This window comes from Mobula hypostoma, chromosome 3, assembly GCF_963921235.1.
Source record: "Mobula hypostoma chromosome 3, sMobHyp1.1, whole genome shotgun sequence".
NCBI classification, from domain to species: domain Eukaryota; kingdom Metazoa; phylum Chordata; class Chondrichthyes; order Myliobatiformes; family Myliobatidae; genus Mobula; species Mobula hypostoma.
Window position 1 is genome coordinate 18,694,645 of NC_086099.1, and position 25,595 is coordinate 18,720,239.

Below are 25,595 nucleotides of genomic sequence, written 5' to 3' on the forward strand. Positions count from 1 at the left end.
TCTCCCTGATGACTACATCTGTGGGAATTACACCCAGGTGCAGCTCCTGACTGACCTGGTCAAGGATCTGGATATACTGCGGATTATCTGGGAAACTGAAGGCTTCGAAGATGAGACTTATACTGAGGTGATCATACCCAACCCAAAGCGGGGGGGGGGGGGGGGAGGAGAGAGAATGACCATCAGGGCACAGCAGTAGCAGCAGCCTGGTTAGTAGCATTGTGATCAGTTCTGACCCTCAGCAGAGATGGGAAGAGACATACCAATCAATAGCGATAGGAAACTTGGTATTTCATAGTCATATTTTATTCATCCCGGGGGTAATTAGTTTTCGTTACAGTTGCACCATAAATAATAAATAGTAATAAAACCATAAACAGTTAAATAGTAATATGTAAATTATGCCAGGAAATAAGTCCAGGACCAGCCTATTGGCTCAGGGTGTCTGACCCTCCAAGGGAGGAGTTGTAAAGTTTGATGGCCACAGGCAGGAATGACTTCCTATGACGCTCTGTGTTGCATCTCAGTGGAATGAGTCTCTAGCTGAATGTACTCCTGTGCCCAACCAGTACATTATGTAGTGGATGGGAGACATTGTCCAAGGTGGCATGCAATTTGGACAGCATCCTCTTTTCAGACACCACTGTCAGAGAGTCCAGTTCCATCCCCACAACATCACTGGCCTTACGAATGAGTTTGTTGATTCTGTTGGTGTCTGCTACCCTCAGCCTGCTGCCCCAGCACACAACAGCAAACATGATAGCACTGGCCACCACAGACTCGTAGAACATCCTCAGCATCGTCCGGCAGATGTTAAGGGAAATTTTAAGGCAGATGTCTCGTTAGGAAATAGAGACAGCTATTTAGGGAGCTAGACAGGAGATTCAATGGCCACAGAAGAGATGCCAGGATGGGTCGTTGCCTCTCAAATGCTAGGGAAAAGTATGTCTCCGAGCTAATGGAAATTCCCCAGGGGTGGGGGAGGTTAAGGAAACGAACAAACAGCCAGAATGATTGTACACATCGGTACAAATTTATATAGGAAGAAAAAGATGAGGTTCTGCAAAATGAGTACAAGTATAAGGAGTTAATAAAAAAAATTAGTATGCTGGACCAAGGGGAGTGATCTCCAATCCAAGGTGCTAGCTAGTGAGTCCACAAATAGAACAATGGGTCAGAGATGGTGCAGGAGGCAGGGATTCAGGTTCTGACAATGACCTACAAAGGTTGGTTTGGGAGATGGCAGAGGTCTGACAAGTAAATTTCAACTTAGATACATGCATGGTGATGCATTTTGACCCAGGTAGTTGTACATTTAATGGTAGGGCACTGACAAGTGTTATGGGACAAAGAACGCTGGGAGCACAAGTTTACTGAAAGCCATTCATTATCCAAAGAATCGGAATCAGGTTTATTATCACCGGCATGTAACGTGAAATTTGTTAAATTAGCAGCAGCAGTTCAATGCAATCCATAATCTAGCAGAGGAAAAAAATAATAAATAAAATAAAAATAATAATTAACAATCAATTACGTATACTGAATAATTTTAAAATGCACAAAAACAGAAATACTGTATATTAAAATAAAAGTGAGGTAGTGTCCAAAGTGTCAATGACCATTTAGGAATCAGATGGTAGAGAGGAAGAAGCTATTCCTGAATCACTGAGTGTGTGCCTTCAGGCTTCTGTACCTCCTTCCTGATGGTAACGGTGAGAAAAGTGCATGCCCTGGGTGCTGGAGGTCCTTAATAATGGACACTGCCTTTCTGAGATACTTTGCCCGGAAGATGTCCTGGGTACTTTGTAGGCTAATACCCAAGACAGAGCTGACTAGATTTACAACCTTCTGCAGCTTCTTTTGGCCCTGTGCAGTAGCAACCCCCCCCCCATACCCGACAGTGATGCAGCCTGTCAGAATGCTCTCCACGGTATAACTACTTAAGTTCTTTAGTGCATTTGTTGACAAGCCAAATATCTTCATACTCCTAATGAAGTGTAGCCGCTGTTTTGCCTTCTTTATAACTACCTCGATATGTTGGGACCAGTTAGATCCTCAGAGATCTTGACACCCAGGAATTTAGCTGCTCACTCTCTCCACTTCTGACCCCGCTATGAGGATTGGTTTGTGTTCCTTCGTCTTACCCTTCCTGAAGTCCACAATCAGTTCTTTCGTCTTACTGATGTTGAGTGCCAGGTTGTTGCTGCAGCACCACTCTACTAGTTGGCATATCTCACTCCTGTACGCCCTCTCATCACCACCTGAGATTCTACCAACAATGGTAGAGCCTTGCATGCAAATCCATTCTCAATTTACGAATGCAGTGGGCCAAATGGAATTACAACTATTATACAAATTTGTTTTGCCCATTAAACATTTCACAGAAATGTTATCAAAATTTGACAAAGAAGCTATTAGGGAAGGTAATCAAAATTTAGTCAGAATGAAGTTTTATAAACTTTAAAGGAAGAAGTAGCCAGAAATGGTCAAATAGGAAATTTCAGAGGCAGATCTGGCAACGGAAATTGCCAATGGCAGAATGATATTGTGAAAATTCAAGCCACTGCTGCAAAGACCCAAGATATTTTTGCTTAGCCACTGACCTGAATATTTGTACAAAGACTCACTGAAGACCTCTCAAATAAGAATACTAAGTTTGAATTTGTCTCAGGTGGCTACCAGGGAAATGAATAAATGATGTACAAGAGTCTAGATGTGAAGTGTACATTCAAGAATTGTAGACCTGAAAGAGGTTACTGAGATAGCAAGCATTAATGTCACTTCAGGATCAGAAACAATGAATTTTAAATTTGTCTTATTTAACAAATAGTCAGCATTGTTCACGGAACAGAAGGCAGAAAAATAATGCCTGATGAAAGTTCAAACATGGGCTTGAATATCCTGGATAAGCTTAAGTTCGAAACTGGAATGATGGGAAGCATACACATGAACAGTCCGGTCAAGCCAAGAAAAACAATGAAAGACAGAAATCAGGCAGTATTATGCAGAAAGGAATAACTAGGTTTGGTGTTGGCACACATGTGGTCAGAACTTCATCTTTGGGTCAAGTAAGAATGCAACACCTGACCCAAATTCAGACAACTATTAGGGAGGAAATGGAAACTTGTTGGGGAGCAAAGGGAATACAATTAAGACATTGGAACAGAATTAGGCCATTTGGCCCATCGAGTTTACTCCACCCTTCCATCATGGCTGATTTATTGTCCCTCTCAACCCATCCCCCGCTTTCTCCCTGTAACCTTTGACACCCTTATTAATCAAGAACCGGTCATCCTCTGCTTTAAATATACCCAATAACCTGGCCTCCACTGTCAGCTGTGGCTTTGAATTCCACAGATTTACCACCCTCTAGCTAAAGAAATTCCTCCTCATTTCTGTTCTAAAGGGATATCCTTCTATTCTGAGGCTCTGCCCTCTGATCCTAGGCTCTCCCACTATAGAAACCATCTTCACCATATCCACTATATCTTGTCCTTTCTTTCAATATTTTTATTAGTTTCTACATAAAAGAATACGAAGTACAAGAAAGTATATATAAAGGTCAAAAAAAAACAACTACCAATTACATTATATCTATTCGTAATAACAATCTCATTACCCCGTATTCATGTAGGTTAGTCAGTTATATTGAAATATACTAATTACAATGTTATTACAAAAAAAAATCTAACCCCTACCAAGACTGAAGCTGTTTATTAAGGAGAGAAAAAAGGTAAAATACCTTCTCGTATAATAAAAATTAATAATAATCAACATCTAAATTTAAACAACGAATTGAGGGTTTTGAAAGTTTTGAAAATAATTCAGAAAGGGTCCCCACAATGTTTGAAAGTCTTGACAAGATTCAGAAATTGATCAACGAACCTTCTCTAAATCTAAGCATGACATAACATCACACAGCCATTGAGCATGAGTAGGAGGAGAAACATCTTTCCATTTAAACAAAAGCACCCTCCTAGCTATAAGAGAGTTAAAGCCCAAAATATATAAATCTGATGTCTTCAACTTGATATCTTGTCCTGCAACAATACCGAATAGAGACGTCAAAGGACTAGGCTTAAAATTGACTTTGAAAAGTAAAGACAAAGTTTGAAAAACTTCCTTCCAATATTTTTCAAGACATGGACAAGTTCAAAACATATGAATTAATGAAGCTTCTCCATTATTGCATCTGTCACAGTAGGGAGATATATCTAAATAAAAACGAGATAGCTTTAGTCATATGTACCACTTTAAATTGTATGAAGGAATGGCGAGCACATAGCGATGACGTATTAACCAGTTTAAAAATTTCCTTCCAAGTTTCTTAGATATTGATGTAAGTCTTGTTCCCAGAGATTCTTAATTATGTCTAAAGGAACGTTCCTCATCTCCAGTAACATACCATAAATATTAGATATTGAACCATTATAAAAAGGTGTCAAATTAAAAATTACCTCTAGTAAGTTCTTATCTGAGCTTATAGGAAATGTGCATAATTGAGATCTTAGAAAGCCTCTAATTTGTAGATATCTGAAAAAGTGAGTTTTGGGTAGGCTATATTTAGCTGACAATTGCTCAAATGAAAAAAGATTTCCTCCAAAAAAACAGATCCCAAAAACATTTAATACCGAACCTGTCCCATTCTTTAAAAACTAAATCAGTCATGGAGGGTTTAAAAAACAAAATTTGAATAAATGGGACGAGAAAGGGAAAATCTCAATAAACCAAAATGTTTTCTAAATTGTATCCAGATCTTCAGAGTACATTTACCTATTAAATTATCAGTTAGTTTACTGACAAATAAAGGAAGCAAGGATCCAAGAAGAGAAATAATAGAAAACTGATTAACAGAATTAAGCTTCTAAAGAAACCCATACCAATCTACACAATTAATATAATATAGCCAAAATGCAAGATATCGTATATTAACTGCCCAGTAATAAAACCTAAAATTAGGTAAGGATAAACCTCCAGACTTTTTAGGTTTTTGAAGATGAACTTTATTTAAACAAGGACATTTATTTTTCCATATATAGGATAAAACAGATTCAAGAGAGTCCAAAAAGGATTTAGGAATAAAAATGGGCAAAGCCTGAAAAAGATATATAAAATTTAAGTAGAATATTCATTTTAATAGAATTAATTCATCCAATCAACGATATTGAAGGAGGTGACCAATTTAGTATCCTTTTTTTACATGGTTCGATAAAGTAAGCAAGTTTTCTTTAAACAGGTATTTGTAATTCTTTGTGATTGTTACACCCTAATAAGTAAATTGATTCCTTACAATTTTAAAAGGAAGATTAGTATTAATTGATACCAAATTATTTAAAGGAAGTAATTCACTCTTATGTAGGTTCAATTTATATCCTGAAAACTGGCTAAAATGGGAGAGTAAAGAAAGTACACAAGGTAACAAAATCTCAACATTAGAGATAAAAAGCAATATATCATCAGTGTAAAGCGAGATTTTGTGGATGATACCTCTCCTTGAAATACCACAGATATCATTAGATTCTCGAAAAGCAATAGCAAGGGGTTCTAAAGCTAAATCAAAAAGCAAAGGACTCAACGGACAGCCTTGTCTAGTTCCACAGTGAAATTTAAATGCTTTGGAATTTTGAAAATTAGTAAGAACTTGAGCAGAAGGAGATAAATAATTTAATCCATTGAATAAAATCTGGTCCAAAATTAAATTTTTCTAAGGTTTTAAATAAATAATTCCATTCAACCCAATCAAAGGCCTTCTCAGCATCTAAGGATATCACACATTCCGATATCTCCTGAGAAGGGGAGTAAATAACATTTAATACATGGCATATGTTAAAAAGGGAATGTACATTTTTAATAAATCCAGTCTGATCATCAGAAATAATAGAAGGTAAAATATTTTCAACCTTATAAGCCAGAACTTTGGAAAGAATTTTAGTATCTGCATTAAGCAATGAAATTGGTCTGTATGAAGAGCATTCAGTTGGATCCTTGTTCTTTTTTAGGATAAGTGAAATAGAAGCTTCATAAAAAGATTGAGGCAAACTATCCAATTTGAAACAATCTAAAAAGACTAAGTGCAACTGCTGTATAATTAGTGAAGAAAAAGCCTTATAAAATTTTCCAGAAAATCCATCTGGACTCAAATCTTGCCCTTTCAATATGTTTGAATTAAAGCTCCTCTCCCATTCTTCTAAACCCCAGTGAGAACAGGCCGAGAGCTATTAAGCACTCAAATGGTAACCCCTTCATTCCTGGGATCATTCTCATGAACCTCCTCTGGACCCTCTCCAATGCTGCATCTTCCAAACATTAATTCGAGAAAATCAGTACAAGATGTCAGTTAACCATTCTGGGCATTGCCAGTGCATATATGGAAATTTACTCACTTTTTTTTAAATTAAAGGTTCTTGGTTATACAGGTGCAAACTATTTACCTTCTGATGCTTTGCTCCACGAATATGAGCTGCATATGCATCAGCCCCAGTGCAGGAGACGTCACAGAGTTCACACCGCAGCTGATTTTGAATGCTTCGAGCAGTCCCAGTATTGCTGCTTTGATTAGTAGCCTTCAGAGCAGCTTCCTTTTTCTTGTGTTTTTGTCCTTCTAAATGTTCCCTATAAGTCTGAGGAAGAAGAAAGTTTTGATTTTCCACCTGAATGGTAAGCAATGAATAACTTTCCCAATTTAAGGCTAGTGAAAATAAACCATTATTTGTTGTGCTCAAAAGGGGAACAGATGTACAAAAGAGGGAAAATGTCAGGTTATTCTGGGTCTTTACTGATTTAAAAGCAATGACAATTCCATAAACTTGCCTCATTTTTCTAAACCAAATATTTATCCAATTTCACTTCTTCAATAAAATGACGTCCACTTCAACTACTCAGTAACACTACTCTATGCTCTGGTAATTGGCACACTATTTCCAAATAACCAAAAGAAACAGCTAGTCCTTTCCAGTTCCAATCTTTAAACCTTTCCAAATCTCTTCATCTGTCAGAAATATTGGGGCACCACAATAGCGTAGCAGTTAGAGTGACACTATTATAGTTTGGGGCATCAGAGTCAATTCTGATGCTGCCTCTAAGGAGCTTGTACATTTAGAGCAGTTTCAGTATTGCTGCTTTGATCCATGAAGAGTTGTATATGGTGACAGATATGTACTTTGACAGTAAATTTACTTTGAACTTTAATGTTGGCATTGGAAGCATGGTGACAGTTGCAGGCTACCCCCAGCACATCCTTGATGCAAACGGTGCATTTTAATGCACATCTCAAAGTACATGTGACAGATAAAGTTCACCTTTATCACACTATACTCAACTGCAGTCCCAAAGATAGTGCTAGTGAACCACGATCTGCAGGCTACGTACAATACTGGTGGTGGGGCAGGTAGTGTTGAGGAAACAGGTAGGCTGCAGAAGGATTTAGATTATGAGAACGGGCAAGACTGATAAATGAAATACAATGTTGAAAAATGCATGGTCATGCACTTTGGTAGTAGAAATAAATGGGCAGACTATTTTCTAAATGGGAAGAAAAATCTGAGATGCAAAGGGACTTGGGAGTCCTTGTGCAGAACACCCTAAAGGTTAAGTCGGTGAGTCGGTGGTGTTGAGTTGGTGGTGAGGAAGGCAAATGCAATGTCAGCATTTATTTCAAGGGGTCTAGAATACAAGAGCAGGGATGTGAAGCTGAGATTTTATAAGGCACTGGTGAGGCCTCGCCTCGAGTATTGTGAACAGTTTTGGACTCTTCATCCAAGAAAAGGTATGCTGGCATTGGAGAGGGTTCAGAGGTTCACAAAGGTAATTCCAGGAATGAAAGGGTTATCATACAAGGAACGTTTGATAGCTCTGGGTCAGTACTCGCTGGAATTTAGAAGGGTGGGGGGGGGAATCTCATTGAAATCTTTCCAATGTTGGAAGGCCTGGACAAAGTAGATGAGGAAAGGATGTTTCCCATGGTGGGGTAGTCTAGGACAAGAGGGCACAGCCTCAGCGTAGAGTAGCCTCCATTTAAAACAGATGCGGAGAAATTTCTTTAGCCAAAGGGTGGTGAATTTGCGGAATTTATTACCACAGGCAGCTGTGGAGACCAGGTCATTGGGTATATTTAAAGCAGAGCTTGGTTGGTTCTTGATTGCACATGGCATCAAAGATTACAGGGATAAGACTAGGGAGCGGGGCTGAAGAGGGGCAAAAAGGATCAGCCATGATTGAATGGCAGAGCAAACTTGATGGACCAAATGGCCTAATTCACTCCCATATCTTATGGTTTTCTAAATATACCTCCTGAATTACTCCCACTATAGCATGTAATTTCCCTCTGCATAATGTACTTTTAAATCAACTTAATGATCTACAGATTTCACAATCTTCTGGAGATCTCACTGGTCTTGACTCTCAAACAATCAGTACAGCACCTTTAAGCAGACCAAAGTTCATCGCCATGGCTGGAAGCAAGGAAGGTGGGGGGGGGGGGGGAACCAAACCAGGCTGAAACAGAGAAATGTGACACCCTCTACCCAGCATCTTGTTAGCAAATGTGCAATCACTGGAGACCAAAATTGAGGACCTGAGGGCAAGATTGCTGCATCAAAGGGGAAGGAGAGACTGTAGTGTTCTATTTAAAAACGCAAACACGAAGAAATCTGCAGATGCTGGAATTTCAAGCAACACACATAAAAGCTACTGGTGAACTGTACCTCTTCCTAGAGATGCTGCCTGGCCTGCTGCGTTCACCAGTAATTTTTATGTGTGCTGCTTGTAGTGTTCTATGTTTAACCAAGACATGACTTGCTCCTAGCATGCCAGATATGGCGATCAGACCCAAAGGATAAACTATTAGTGGTGCTCCGATGTCACAGTCTGTTAAACTTGTGTTTCCCCAACCCTGGATGCATAGCGCTCAAATGCTGTCTGTTCTCATCTGTGATCCTCACCAGAGTTTACACCAGTAGGCAACTACAATCAAGCACTCGAGATACTGCATATGCCATCACCTAACAAGAAAAAGTCCATCCCAATGCATTTCAAATCATAGTATGGGACTTCAACCAGGCTTGTTTGAAAAAATTCCCTGTCCAGATCCATCAACACCTATAGCACAGGAGCTCCCAACACAGTAAACCACAGTTATACTAAAATAAGGAATGCCGACTGCACCATGCCAGAACACATTTCAAGAAATCTGATCACTTGGCTGTCCTCCTACCTGCATACACACAGAGGCTAAAGAGCATAGCTCCTGAGATGAGAAGAACAAAAAAAGTAGTCGTGGGAGACAGGGCAGCAGCTTGAGACTGCTTCAAGTTAATAGACTGGGTCGTGTTCAAGGACTTATCTGTGGATCTGAACAAATATACCATGATTGTCACAGTGGTAAACAAGTCTGTCCCCACAAATCATTCAGTCTTCCCCAACTAAAAGCCCTGGAAGAATCATGAGATCTGCAACCTGCTGAGGGCCAGATAGATCAGAGGCATTCAAGTCTGACAACCAAGAAAGTTGCAGGAGCCCAAGTACGATCTCCCAAAAGCCACCTCACAGGTAAACTGGCGATTCCAGACCAGATTTGAATCAACGAAGGATGCTCAATTGTTGTGGCAGGACTTGAATACTATCACTTCTTAAAAAGTAAAATCAGGCACCATAGGTGACAACAGGGCTTTGCATCCAGATAAGCCCCTATGCCTTCTATTCTTGCTTTGACTCTCAAAACATGGAGGAGCCATCACAAACTCCCAGAGTCCCCAGTGATCCTGTGATTTCAGTCTTGAGGCTGACGTACAAGCATCCTTCAGGAGGGTGAACTCATGAAAGCATCTGGCGCGGACTAGGTACCTGGCCAAGTACTAAAGAGCTGTGCTGATCATCGGCTCTTCACTCAACTGGATCATCTAGACTGCAAAGATGCATACATCAGGATGCTCTTTATCGACTACAGCTCGACATTCAATACTATCATCCCCTCAAAGGTGGAGAGGGTCAGCAACTTTAAGTTCCTCAGTGTTATCACTTCACAGGACATATCGTGGGCCTAGCACACAAGTGCAATTATGAAAAAGTACAGCAGCACCTCTACTTCCTTAGGATTTTGCAAAGGTTCAACCATGGCATCTAAAACCTTGACAAATTTCTGTAGATGTGCGGTGGATAGAATATTGACTGCCTGCATCACAGCCTAGTATGGAAACACCAATGCCCTTGAATGGAAAATCCTACAAAGAGTAGCAGATATGGCCCAGTCCATCATGGGTAAAGCCCTCCACAACACTAAGCATATCTACATAGAACAAGAGGAAAGCAGCATCCATCATCAGGGACCCCCCACTCCCCCCCCAAACATCACCACCCAGGTCATACTCTGTTCTCACTGCTGCCATCAGGAAGGTACAGGAGCCTCAGGACTCACACCACCAGGTTCAGGAATAGTTATTACCCTTCAACCATCGGGCTCTTGAACCACCACATTCAAGGACTCTTCATTTCAGGTTCTCGATAGTTATTGCTTGCTTGTTTGTTTGTTTGTTTGTGTTTGTTTGTTTATTTATTTATTGTTTCTTTCTTTTTGTCTTTGCACAGTTTGTTGTCTTTTGCAAATTGGTTGCTTGTCTGTCCTGTTGGATGCGGTCTTTCATCGATTCTATTATGGTTCTTGGATTTATTATGCCCACAAGAAAATGAATCTCAGGGTTGTTTATGGTGACATACATGTACTTTGATAGCAAATTTACTTTGAACTCATTCAGGTAGGGCTAATGCGAGGCATCATCATTCAAATCATGCAAGAGCTTGCTAAGGATTATTCCCTGCCATCGTTTAAGTACTGGCTCTTATTAATCAACATTATCACTACAAAGTCTCCACAGGAACATCCCAAGAGGCTGCTATCTACTAAAACTTTAACAGGAATAACCAGACAAATGTGGCTTCAGCAAATTATTTCATAGCAAGAAATTCAGCCCCTTACTCCCAAAGCCTCTAAATTCTCTACAAATGAATAATCACTTGGCTAGAAGACTGCAATTCTAACAACACTCAAGCAGCCAGAAGCCAAACCAAACCTCCTGATTACATTACATTCACTCCATTCACCATTAGTGCACAATGGCTGCATTGTGTATTATAAAGTGCATAACTGTCACCCATCAAGGCTGCTTGAAAAGTACACCTAACAGACAGACCCATCAACTTTTACAATCAGATAGGGTAGCTGGTGCATAGGAATACTATCAGCCCCGGGCTGCTTTGTCCAATCACTCACTATCCTAACAGCTCACTCATCATTAATGGGTCAATATACCTTGCTTCCTATCCAACAGAACTACAAGAGTACCACAATCAGAAATCTATGGATTATACCAAAATAAAAGCATTTATTTATAAATACAAGTCTAAATTTTCTTATAACTCAACTGCTGCATTTCACATTCTAAACCTTCTCGAACTCTACAAGCAACAAAACAGAATCCTGCTTCAGGAAGATTGCAAAGACCAATTTATGTTGGAAATTAACAGGATCAATAGGTATCTGACCTCATGCCCAGTCACAGTTGCAGAAAATATTCTGCAACCATGAACCATAAATCAACAGTTAACATTAGTCTAACACTGGCACATTTAAAATCCAATTCATCCTTACCTGTGGCCCGGCACAACTGATCTTACAAACATCACAGTAATGGATCTGAGGTTGCTTGGGTGGCTGCTTTGGCTTCTGCTTATTCTGGAAAGGAACTTTCTTAGTGAAAGTACTCCCAGCCCAAGCTGCAGCTTGTTTTTGTTGTTGTTGTTGCTGCTGCTGCTGCTGTTGGTAATAGGAAGATGCAGCAGAATATACCGCAGCTTCATATCCGGCATATGTAGCGCCTATAAAATGAACAAATTGTTATTTCCTCACAGAACTTCCAAGCTTTAAAACACAAGAGAATTTCAATTTTGAGAGAAAGATTATAAACAAGATGAAAACTCATCACCATGACATTAAAGTATTTCTTAATATCTGTAGGATGCTCGTCTTGAAGCCGGAAAAGCAAATCCTGTGTTCTTGGTGGCTAACGTTGTTAGACTTAATTGATGACCCAGTGAATTTTTTTTCATGTTATTACTCTGCATGAAGATATTATTCACTCAACTGGATCAAGGGAGATTTACAGCAAGAATTTATATTTGTGTATGAAAATATGTAAGTCCATGAGAAGCTATTCATATCAAAGTCAATGTACAAACTTGATTTCACGCTACTCGATTCAAAAAAATGCTTGAAAGCTGATTCCCAACATTAAACAATCTATTTTTAAAAAATCCAAAAGGCTCAAGTTTCGAAGTGCCTTTCCTTTAAATCAGCAGAACGCACCACATTTGGTATTGCATCTTGGAATCTATGCTTGTTTATCTTTTATACTTACCCGTATACGTCACAGCAGTCGAGCTATATGTACCACTCTGTGTATAGGATGGAACCACAGTGGCAGCAGCTGCAGCTGCTGGCTGCACAGTAGTCGAAACAGGATAAACAGTAAAGGTAGTAGTCGGGTTTGGTGTAGCTGGCTTGATGGCCGTCACCTGTCGAGTCTGTTGAGCTTGTGTATATTGTGTAGCAGCTTGACTGTATCCTGCCTTGGCAGCTGGAACAAAAACTTAACTCTTAGGAATTGATACAAAACAGTAGTTTCTCATCAATATTCGTTAAAACCATTTGTACACACAAAACCCAATCTACAATTCATCAATGTAGTATGCTTGGTGTGTCAAGGCCGACCTGGATGGGAAAGGCAGTTTCCCGGAGCAAATAGCTTTCACCACATTGCATCCAGATATAATTGTATGGTCTGACACCAGCAAAGAAGTGGTTATTGGTGAACTCACAGTCTCCTGGGAAGACAACATCGATGAAGCCCATGAACGCAAGTTAACCAAGTATGCAGAATTAAGATCAGAGTGCAGAGACAGAGGGTGGAAGGTCTCATGCTATCCATTTGAAGTAGGCTGCCGTATCTTTATTGCGTTCACTTTCCAGAAGTGGCTGTGTGACCTTGGCTTCACTAGAAGAGAGATCAAGTCAACCAGCAGGGCTGTAGCTGAGGCAGCAATGACAGGATCAGCGTGGGTGTGAACCAAGTACGCCCCAAGGGGCAGATAGTCGGACAGTGTATCCATCTTCTGCAAACCCTTCAGTAGTTGCATAGACACCTGAAGAGCAGACTATCTGTTGGACGGAAGCGACCAACAACTCTGATAGAGGCAGATGCCAAGTTTTTAAGCTCACCAGTGGGAGGTGGTGCTTTAGCACTGCTGGCCCACCACCTCGAGGGAGTCTTGATCATAAGTGGGCCAAAATTCCTGAAGACAGGTGGCAGATCAATTGATGATCCCACTGGTGATAGCACAGGACAGTTAACATCTTAGTCCAAGTGTATTTTCAATTCTGCTACTCAATGCAGCTCAATGCTGCTTTAATATTTTGTTCTAACACATTATCTTAAACTTATATTTACATCTCTAGTCACCTTTTCATAGATCAACAAATAGGCATTTCTGCTTTCCCCAGCTGATGATATCCAGAGAGTATATCACCCAAACTTAGCAAGATATGGAGTAGAGCAGGGGTGCAAAGACCTCTTGCTTAATGGTATTGGTCCAAGGCATAATAAAAAAGGTTGGGAACCCCTGGAGTAGAGGCTTATTTTGTCATCAGATGGACTGGGAGCTCCAAAAGGGAGCATTTGTTCCAAATACCCTATATAGAACTTGCAGCCAATTATACACTTCTCCTTTCCATTAAATTTTGTCAATTCATTTCTAATTTCTTAACAGAGTTGCAGACTCACCAGCTTGATAGTAGGCTTCAGCAGCAGTTGGTTGTGGCTGTGCTGCAGCACCAGGCTGTTGATAGTATTGTTTACTGTCATAGGCTATTGCTGGTGCTGTAGAGCGCACATATGTATAAGTATCCTGAAATAGAAGGGTTCAATTAAAACTTTATCTTAAAAAGTTTTAGCTTTTAAATATGAACTGAAAAGCAGACTTTTAAAATAAATTTTGGCCTAATGTAGTATATGAAGGGCCAGCCAGTGGTGTAGTGGCATCAACATTGGACTTCGAGGCGGATGGCCCGAGTTCAAATCCGGCTGGGTCCCAACCAGATCATCAGCAGTATCTGCGCAGAAGAAAGGCTTGGCAATCTACTTCTGTATCTTGCTGTGAAAACCCTATGGGCACCCAACAACATAGTACCTGAACCCGTACCAGTATCCATCTTGAGCAATGTGCATAAAAACTGAATGGGTTCTAGATAGTTACGAAATTGGTACAAGTTATAATCAAAAACGCAAATCTAACTATAAGCAATATCTCTAAAAATAATAGCCTTAATATTTTAAAATGATAAAGCAATATGTGGAATTCTTTAATTATTTTTTGGAACACGTACATTGCTGGCAACCCAAGCTAGGATTCTGTAGAAAGTGCAGACTGCAGCTAATGTAGATGGATGGTATTGAAAGTGAATGCTCGGACTTGAATATCCACACCTCCCCTCCCCACCCCCCATTTGAAATATCTACCCAGTTCTATTCTAACATGCTTTTGCCTTGGCCTCACAACTAATGTGTTTCTAGTCACCTCATTGTTCAATCTCATGAAGAGTGACACAAACAAGAGAAAACCCGCAGATGCTGATGTCGACTGTACTTTTTTCCATAGATGCTGCCTGGCCTGCTGAGTTCCTCCAGCATTTTGTGTGTGTTGCTCATGAAGAATGAGTCATGTTGTTACACTTCAAACTACCAAAAATTATTTCTCCATCTCTCCAAAATGATAAAGCTATTATATTCCCCTAACCTCCAATCTCCCATCATATATTTTATATACCCTGAAAAAAAACATTGATGTCTATTTTATAATTCTAACAATGCAAAGCACTGAATTGGATTCACATAAACAGACAAGCTATTTAAAAAAAAATATTGATTAAAAATGCACTGTGCTGATAGCTTATAATAATTTATCTCTCTTCCTCCTCTGACACTTTGTGGGGAAAAACTCTCTAGAATTAACAAATACAGTTATAAAAAGTGATCCAGTCCATACCTGGTAATTCTGCGAGGTGACTGGTGGTGGTGGCGGTGGGGCTTCTTGTTGCCGCTGCGTATAACCGTAGTCCGCGGCGGTATGCGTTGCTTGGTATCCTCCATAGGCTGCGGTGGCTGCAGCTGCAGCAGGGATTGGTCTGGCTGCCGTAGCTGCCGCTGCAGGAGCATACGCTGCCGTAACAGCATGAGCAGCTACTGGTGCCTGGTGGACTGTATAGCTGCCAGCTGTGGTTGGATGGGAGTATGCAATGCCAGTGGCCGGCTGTTGGCTAGTCAAAAAGACAAAACATTCAGTGTTTAGAAATACAAAACCTGAAACGGATGCTCAGAATTTGATTTGACAAGCTACATCTCAGGAAGTGCTGTAGAGATTGGTGGGATCTAATAGGTACAGAAAAGTTAACTTGCTTTAGATTTAATGTATTAGTTCAAATATTTTGCCTTAGCTGTTCCATTCCAAAATGCTTCTTGGACTTTTAACATGATAAACTGCAATACCTTTTTTCCAATCAGGTAGAATGTTGTCGTTTCTCGGGGTTCACGAGTGGTTCACACTTTGATCTTAACCTTGTAACCTCAGGCGGGGGGGGAGAGGGAGGCAGAGGAACGGGGCAGCAAATGTACCAAGAAATGACAGAGTGTAACAGACTTAAGTGCTACTTCCTTAGAGTTCAATAGTTTTCAATTGCTTCTGAGTTAAGAGGGATATTGAGTGACCGTGCAAAGTTCTAGCAAATTCACTTTTGCCCCAGGTTGTAGCTGACACAGTCAGTGATCAGGGCAGCAGAAGGAAAACATTATTCATTTCTCCAACTACATAAAAGCAAGAGTACACCATTCTCCATTGTAACCAATCGATACAATTTTGGTTAATATGCCATAGGCTTCAACACCACTTCTCTGCCAACTTCCCATGTCCCTCAAATCTATTAACTTCTCTTTACATACCCAGTGATTCAGCCTCCAGATCCCAAAGGTTCAGAATTAGAGAATCACTATCCTCTCCAAGACCACCCTATGGATTCACTTTTCACCCAATCAGCTCATCAACATCCAGATGCAGAGTCATCATAACACACCCACCAGCTTTCTTCATCCCATATGTCCCCTCTTAAAGTTCACTAATACGGACTATAAATGCATATTGATCCTTGTAAGTTGAAAAAGATACACTCGGACTCTGTATTCCATATATTAATTTGGCTGGAATAGACTGGTACAGGTTGCAGGAAAACTGAATTAAACAAAATTGGCAAGCAGGAATACTATTCAATGTTATCAGGAACGACACAACTCAGCACAAAATGTGAGAACACATTGCCAACATTTCTTGATTGCAATATAGACCAACATAATTCAAAGCAGAAGAACACAATATTTGTTTGCAAAACTGCTCATTTCTTCTCCACCTAACCTTCATTGGTATCAAACACTGAAATGTATCAAAGCCAATGTATTCAACACCAGACAAAGTAACTTCTTCCAATACGTCAGTGGAAAGAGTAAGCAGAGATGAATACGGAAGCACAATGCAGTTAGTAGTCTTAACTGCATTTATTTCAGTGCAAGGATCTTCACATGTAGAGCAATGTGCTGAAAGCATGGATCAACCCGTGGGATTATGATACTGTTGCCAACACAAAAGCAGACTGAGAGAAGGACAGGACTGGCAGCTTAATATTCTGGGTATAGAAGTTTAAGATATGATAGAAAAGGTGCAAAAGAGGTGGGGGGGGGGGGAAGCAAGCCTGCATCAGACAATTAAGCTACATAATGCAGTGGTGATCATTTTGATGGGATGATACAATAGGCCTCCCACTAGTCAGGAATTAAAATAAATTATACAGCTAAAGCATAGAAGGGTTAAAAGGAATTGGGCTGTAGCAGTCGGGGATTTTCACACTGTCCAATGTTAACTCCGATTGCCTCAGAGCAAGAGGCTTACATGAGAAGGAATTTGTAAAATGCACAAAACCACCCAAGGAGGTTTTTCTCAAGTGCATGGGGAGTCCTTTTCGCTTTGGTGGAATGCAAAGGAGTAGGGAGACAGGCTGTGCTATGCTTGACCTTAACTTAGGAAATGAGATTAAGCAAATGAATAGAATTTCTGAGAAGGAATCTTTTGGGAACAGTGACCAGTTTGATATGCTTTAAGGTAGTCATGGAAAAAGGCAAGATTGGTCATCAAGATAGGCCCCTAAACTGTGGCAAGGCAGATTCTGACAGTTTAAGATGCCAGCTGGAAGAGGCAGAATTGCGAGCCACTGCAAGGATGGGTGGGAAGAACAATATCTGAAGAACGGGAGGCATTGATAAGCAATATAGTAAAAAGTCAGCGTGTCCCTGGAAAGCCAGGAGGCAAAGACGGCAAGTTTAACAACAGCTATTAACAGATATTGAAGCTTTGATCAGGGAAAAGGAATGCCAGGTATTAAAAATTGTTACCAAACATGTTATTTGAGGTTTTTAAGGACTATGGGAGAAAATTGGCTCCTTAAGGTTGTTATAGCTGGGGGTGGTAATGGGAGTAAGCTCCCACCACCTATTAAATGCCCCCAATAACATTTGTCTCAAAACATAAGAACATAAGAAATAGGAGCAGGAATAGGCCAACTGGCCTGTCGAGCCTGCTCCACCATTCAAAATCACGGCTGATCTGGCCATGCACTCATCTCCACGTACCTGCCTTTTCCCCATAAACCTCAATTCCCCTATGTAAAAGTCTATCCAATCTTGTCTTAAGCATATTTTCTGAAGTAGCCTCCACTGCTTCATTGGGCAGAGAATTCCACAGAGTTACCACACTCTGGGAAAAACAGTTTCCACTCATCTCCTTCCTACTCTACTCCCCAAGTATTGAGGCTATGTCCCCTAGTCCTAGTCTCACCTATCAACTTTCCTTCCTGTATCTTACCCATCCCTTTCATAATTTTATGTTTCCATTAGATCTACTCTCACTCTTCTGAATTCCAGAGAGTTCAGTCCCAGGTGACTCAATCTCTCCTCACAATCTAACCTCATCATCTCTGGAATCAACCTGGTGAACCTCCTCTGCACTGCCTCCAAAGCCAGTATACCCTTCCTCAAGAAAGGAGACCAGAACTGCACGCAGTACTCCAAGTGTGGCCTCACCAGTACGCTGTAAAATTGCAGCATAACCTCCCTGCTCTTAAATTTAATCCCTCTAGCAATGAAGGCCAACATCGCATTTGCCTTGATAGCCTGATGCACATGCAAACCAACCTTGTGATTCATGCACAAGCACTCCCAAGGTTTTCTGCACAGCAACATGCTGTAACTTATTACAATTTAAATAATAATCTGCACTTCTATGTTTCCTTCCAAAGCAGATGACCTCATATTTACCAACATCATAATCCATCTGCCAGACCAGTGCCCACTCACTTAGCCTACCTACCATATCCCCCTACAGACTCTCTGTATCTTCTGCACTCAATTTAGTATCAAACTTAGATACACTACACTTGGTTCCCTCTTCCAGATCTTTAATGTATCTCATGAACAGTTACAGGCCCATCACCAAACCCTGCAGCACATCGCTCCCCACTGATTGTCAACCAGAGTAACACCCATGTATCCCAACTCTCTGCTTTCTATTCGTTAACCAATCCTATATTCATGTTAATACATCACCCCCAACTCTAGGCATCCATATCTTATGGCTAAGTCTTCTATGTGGCACCTTATTAAACGCCTCCTAGAAATTCAAGTAAATAGCGTCCATATGTTCCCCTCTATCAACTACGCTCATTATATCCTCAAAGAGCTCCAGTAAGTTTATCAAACAGGATCTGCCTTTGTTGAATCCATGCTGTCTGCCTGATGGATCCATTTCTTTCCAGATGCCTCGCTATTTCTTCTTTAATGACAGTTTCAAGCATTTTTCCAACTACAGATGTTAAACTAACTGGCCAATAGTTACCTACCTTTTGCCTACATTCTTCTTTGAACAGTGGAGTAACAATAGTGGCGTCTCCTAATCTGCCAGGATCTGCCCAGAGTCCAATTTTGGCAAATTATCACCAAACCCTCTGCTATAACTTCTGTCATTTCTTTCAGTACCCTGGGATGCATTCCATTAGGACCAGGGCAGCCGGAGGCTGTGGTGCACATTGACATCAATGACATTGGAAGAAACAGGGGAAAGATCACGCACAGTGAGTATAGGGAGTTAGAGGAGAGGCTGATGAGCAGGACTTCCAAGGTAGTAATCTCTGTATTACTCCCAGTGCCATGTGCTAGTCAGGTCAGGAATAGGATGATTGTACAGTTTAATGAGAGGCTGAGAAACTGGTGCAGGGGGCAGGGATTCAGGTTCTTTGAAAGTCTCCCACCGTTCCACCATCTAGCCTGTGTTCCCAGTCTACACTAGCTAAATCCTCCCTCATTCTATTGTAGTCTCCATTGTTTAGGCATAATACGCTGGTTTTCGATGGAACTATTGCATCCTCCATTTCTACGAGAAACTCAGTTATACTGTGATCACTCTTCCCTTTTGTTTGGCATGTGCCTGCGTGCGTACGTCTGTGATGATGTCTTTTGCATGGGGGAGGGGGAGAGAGGGGGAGGGGGAGGGGGAGGGGGGGGAGAGGGAGAGGGGGAGACGGACTGACTGACTGACTGGCGTGCCGCTGCTCACACAGACATTTTTGCAGTATTTTCCCTTTATTTTACGAGTTCGAGTTGCGATCTCGACACTCAACCCGGCACGGATGGAAAGCGTAGTTGGGGGTGGACTTGACTAGTTTCAAACCCGGGAACCACCACTCCCGGGTCCGGCGTTGATGTCATTGTGCCACCAGCCGGCCCAGTGATCACTCTTTCCAAGAGGATCACTAGCTACAAGATCACTAATTCTACCTGTCTCATTGCACAGACCATTTCCAAGATAGCACATTCCTTGTAGGTTCAGCAACATGCTGTTCAAGAAATCCATCACAGTGAGTATGACAGCTGAGTATTACCTAATAACATATAGTTTTCCCCATTTTTATGAAAACGTTTCACCAGTTGTACTTCAACACATCAAATTCTCCAATATACTACTTTTTGTGCATAAATATCTATAAATAGTTGCAACTGACTTCTTCAGTATCTGGTCTCTGGGAATCATCTACGTACAAATCAAAATATATTTTAAAACATTCTGGCAATGAAAATCCTCATTTAAACTTAGGTCCCAAATCATAGAGGCACTTTCTCCATACTGTAACACTTCATACTACGCCATTATATGCTGTAATGAATTGATCTGCATAAACAGTACTCTAGACAAGTTTTTGCCACTGTACCTCAGTACATGTGACAAGAATAAATCAATTTATCAGGAGCATCAAGACTAGGATGGCAAGACTAGGTAACAGCGTCTTCCCTCAGGCTGGGAGGCTAATGAATACCACTGAGGTCTCATCACAAGGAAAGTGAGCTGTTTACCGTTTGCCTGTTTTGAGCATTACATGCACTTCGAATTGTATTTTATTAACTTATTTGTGGTAATGTTTGGTATTAAGTGCTGCGTGTGATGCATGTTTTGTGGGTGCACTATGGTTCAGAGGAACATTGTTTTGTTTGGTTGTATTTATGTACAGTCAGGTGACAATAAACTTGAAGAATAAATTTATCAATTTAATTTCTCCCAGCAGGTCAGACAGCATTAATAGACAGAGAAACTGAATATCCTATGAAAAGGCCCATTCTAAATCGAGATCATCAATCCAGAACATTACCTATTCTCTCCACAAATATTTCCTGTGCTGATGAGACTTCGCAGCTTGCTTTAATATCAGATTATTGGCCTCTGTAGTTATTTGCATGGGATCGTTCGATGCAGAAAGCCATGATCACCCAAGCGTGCAGTGCGCAAGGCACATGGAGAAGTAGTTATTTGCTTTTCCATTATGGTATCGTCAGTGAATGTTTTCAAGCACCACATCAAAAAAGGTAATTACTAAACAATGCTTCAAACCAAAAATCCTTAATTCAGCCATCAAATCTCACTTTCATCATTCCTCTCAAGTCCTTGAACATACTGCCATCTTAACACTAATAGATTTCTTTAAAATATATCATTCAATATTCCTACAGTACAATTTTTCACCAAAATCACATTTTGGTAGCTCTGATTTAACAATGAAATTTCATTTTCCTCATTATCTGTCCATTTCCATTCTACTGACCATCTTGCCTTGTCTATATCCTGGAAAATGTCCTTGCCGTTTTATTCATAACAAATCCAATGGAATCACAACAGCAACAGCAATGTTTTCTCTGCATTCATGTTTATCACTTACAACAACAAAAAAAAACAATGGTATTTTAGCACACAGTAATTCTCAGTCCTTAACAAAATGCCGTACACAAGGCTGCTAAACAAGCTAAGATCCTATGGTGTAGTGATCGAGGCAATGTACGAACACTGATAGAAAACTGGCTGACTGGCAGAAGTCAAGATCTGGGCAGAAACATAGAACACAGAAATCTACACCATATTACAGGTACCCTTCGGCCCACAATGTTGTGCCGACCATGTAACCTACTCTAGAAACTGCCTAGAATTACTCTACCGCATAGCAATCTATTTTTCTAAGCTCCATGTACCCAAGAATCTCTTAAAAGACCCTATCGTATCTGCCTCCACCACCGTCGCAGGCAGTGCATTCCATGCACCCACCACTCTCTGTGTGAAAAACTTACTCCTGACATCTCCTCTGTACCTACTTCCAAGCAACTTAAAACTATGCCTCCTTGTGTTAGCCATTTCAGCCCTGAGGAAAAAGCTTCTGGCTATCCACACGATCAATGCCTCTCATCATCTCATACACCTCTATCAGGTAACCTCGCATCCTCTGTTGCTCCAAGGAAAAAGGCCAAGTTCACTCAACCTATTCTCATAAGGCACGCTCTCCAATCCAGGCAGCATCCTTGTAAATCTCCTCTGCACTCTCTCTCTACAGTATCCACATCCATCCTGCAGTGAGGCGACCAGAATTGAACACAGTACTCCAAGTGGGGTTTGACCAAGGTCTTATATAGCTGTAATAGTACCTCATGGCTCTTGAACTCAGTCCCATGGTTGATGAATGCCAACACAACATACACCTTCTTAATAACATTGTCAACCTGCACAGTAGCTTTGAGTCCCATGGACACAGACCCCAAGATCTTGCTGATCCTCCACACTGCCAAGAGTCTTATCATTAACACTATAACTCTTCAAATTTGACTCCAAAATGAACAACTTCATAGTTATCTGGGTTGAACTCCATCTGCCACTTCTCAGCCCAGTTCTACATCTTTTTGATGTCCTGCTGTAATTTCTGACCACCCTGCAGTCTATCCACAACACCCGAAACTTTTGTGTCATCAGCAAACTTGCTAACTCACCCTTCTACTTCTTCATTCAGGTCATTTATAAAAATCACAAAGAGTAGGGATCCCTGTGGAACACACTGGACACTGACCTCCATGCAGAATACGAACCATCAACAACCACCCTTTGACTTCTGTGGGCAAGCCAATTCTAGATCCACAAAGCAAGGTCTCCTTGGATCCCATGCCTCCTTACTTTTTATATGAGCCTTGCAAGGGGAACTTTACATGCCTTACTGAAATCCATGTACACTACATCCACTGCTCTACCATCAATGTGCTTTGTGACATCCTCAAAAGAATTCAATCAGACTCACGAGGCATGACCTGTCCTTGACAAAATCATGCTGACTATCCCGAATCAGATAATGTCTCTACAAATGCTCATAAATCCTGCCTCTCAAGATCTTCTCCAACAAATTGCTTATCACTGAAGTAAGACTCTCTGGTCTGTACTTTCTTGGGCTATCTCTAATCCCTTTCTTGAACAAGGGAACAACATTTGCGACCCTCCAATCCTCCAGAACTGCTCCCATCCCTATTGGTAATGCAAAGATCATTGTCAGAGGCTCAGCAATCTCCTCCCTCACTTCCCACAGTAGCTTGGGGTATATCTCATCTGGTCCCAGCAACATATCTAACTTAATGCTTTTCAAAAGCTCCAGCACATCCTCTTTCTTAATATCTATCTGCTCAAGCATTTTAGTCCACTGTAAGTCATCCTCGCAGTTGCCAAGGACCTTTTCACTGGTGCATTCTGAATCAAAGTATTCATTAAGTACCTCCACTACCTCCTCCGACTCCATGCACACATTTCCACTATCGCACCTGATTGTCCAATTCTCACACAGCTCATCCTCTTGCTCTTAACGAACTTGTAGAATGTCTTAGGATTTTCCTTAATCTTGCTCGCTAAGGCGTTCTCATGGCCCCGTCTAGCGCTCCTAATTTCATTCTCAAGCTCCTTCCTGGCAACCTCGTAATTTTCTAGAACTCTATCAGTAACTAGTTTCCTGAATCTTTCTTCTTCTTAACAACACTTGGAGTACTATGTTCAGTTCTGGTTACCTTACTACAGGAAGAATGTAGATACTATAGACAGAGTGCAGAGGAGATTTACAAGGCTGTTGCCTAGATTGGAGGGCACACCTTGTGAGAATAGATTGTGTTATTTGGCCTTTTCTCCTTGGAGCACTGGAGCTTAGAAAGATAGAGGGCTGTGCTCTGGGGAGTCTCTAGAGTAGGTTAAATGGTCGGCACAACATTATGGGCTGAAGGGCCTGTATGTGCTGTAAATTTCTATGTTCTAACTAGATCTTCAACATCCTTTGTACACCATCGTTCTTTTACCCTACCATCCTTTCTCTGCCTGAATGAAACCTACCTATGCAAAACACCATGCAAATGTTTCCCGAACATTTGCTACATTTCTGCCATGCATTTTCCTGAGAACATCTGCTCCCAATTTGTGCTCCCAAGTTCTTGCCTAACAGCATATTTCCCCCTACCCCAATTAAATGTTTTTCCCAAATCGTCTGCTCCTATCCCTCTTCAGCGCTATGCTAAAGGAGATAGAGCTGTGAGCACCATCTCCAAAATGCTCTCCCACTGAGTGGCGACACCTGATCAGGTTCATTTCCCAATACCATATCAATTACAGCCTCTCCTCCAGCTGGCTCTACATATTGCATCAGGAAACCTTCCTAAACACACCTAACAAACTCCACCCCATCTAAAGCCCCTGCACTACAGAGATGCCAGTCAATATTAGGAAAGTTAAAATCTCCTAGAACAATAACCCTAATATTATTGGACCATTCCAGAATCTACCTCCCTATTTGCTCCTCAATGTCTCTGTTACTATTGGGGGGGGGGGGAGAAAGAGGAGGGTCTATAAAAAAAACACCCAGTAGTTATTGCCCCCTTTCTGTTTCTGACTTCCACCCACACTGACTCAGTAGATAATCCCTCCATAAAGGATCCATTTCAGGATGACTGGTTCACTTTATTGTCATTCAACCGTACACAAGTATACCGTCAAACGAAGCAATATTCCTCCGGATTGAGATGCACAACACAGCATCTTTAACTCACACATTGAACAGAAAGTAATATTACCATCAATTAACAAATAATGAGGTATATTTACATGTTAAAAAGTAAACAGGATATCGCTACTAGTGCTTCATACCTGATGAGACCTGGATTGAGGCACCGAGTTCAGTAGTCTTACAGCCTGGGGGAGAAGCTACTTCCCATCCTAACAGTCCTTTCCCTAATTCTGCAGTACCTTCTGCCTGATCGTAGGGGTCAAAGAAGTTGTTAGATGGATGGGAGAGATCATAAACAATACTTACAGCATTACATACACAGCGCTCCTGATAAAAATCTCTAATACTTCTAATGGGTAGAAGAGAGACCCCGATGATCCTCTCAATTAGTCCTCAGAATCCCTTATCAGGACTTGTGGTTAGATGCCTTGCAATTCCCATACCAGACAGTGATGCAGCTGGTCAGGACACTCTTGATGGTGCTTCTGTAATAATTGGCTAAAATGGGAGGGGGTCATTCTCTTTATTCGCCCTGGCTGAACTGTTCACGATTGTATAAGTATTAAATTTTCTTGGCTTTTTCTACTTAAAATGAGAACTCCAACCTCTCCATTCCATTACCAGTTACATGCATAAAGTTTGCTAACAGCTTGTATTGATTTGGCTTCTGGGTTACAAATTTAATCCCTAGATTAACTAGTGATTCTCAAAAACGTTCACATTCTTAGTGTGATGTTCAAAGTTGGAGTGATTGAAATATATCAAGATTTTCCACATATCATTAGCTGTCTATTCTACTGTTACCACACATAGCCTCTGAACATGGGAAATGTTTTCCCATGAAAAATGATATGAATTTTTTCCCTCTCTCTCTGCATCAATGTTGTAAATTAACTTTATTGCTCGACTGCCTGTTGGAAGCCAAATTAGCAGAAGATTGGAAGTTTCCCTTAGTCACTAATGAACTACCTAAGATTAGAGTGCTCCAGAATTTCAATGCCCCGTGTGAAGCACTTTCCTACATCATCCCTAAAATACCCAACTTTTCATTTTAAAGGAACTT

At 40.9% G+C, this 25,595-nt stretch overlaps 1 protein-coding gene across 3 annotated transcripts in view; it reads right to left on the bottom strand.

Moving 5' to 3' along the window:
* Positions 1 to 25,595, bottom strand: part of zfr (zinc finger RNA binding protein) — a 67,891-nt gene that overhangs the window by 31,677 nt on the left and 10,619 nt on the right. For all 3 annotated transcript variants that reach the window (XR_010017338.1, XM_063042738.1, XM_063042737.1), the window contains exons 4-8: positions 15,091 to 15,361; positions 13,830 to 13,953; positions 12,408 to 12,626; positions 11,642 to 11,868; positions 6,432 to 6,620 (exon numbers count right to left, since the gene is read on the bottom strand). Coding sequence is in view for 2 of the 3 variants with exons in the window: in XM_063042738.1 (XP_062898808.1) it covers positions 6,432 to 6,620; positions 11,642 to 11,868; positions 12,408 to 12,626; positions 13,830 to 13,953; positions 15,091 to 15,361 (1,030 nt within the window). In the remaining variant the exon portion in view is untranslated. The remainder of the gene's footprint in view (positions 1 to 6,431; positions 6,621 to 11,641; positions 11,869 to 12,407; positions 12,627 to 13,829; positions 13,954 to 15,090; positions 15,362 to 25,595) is intronic.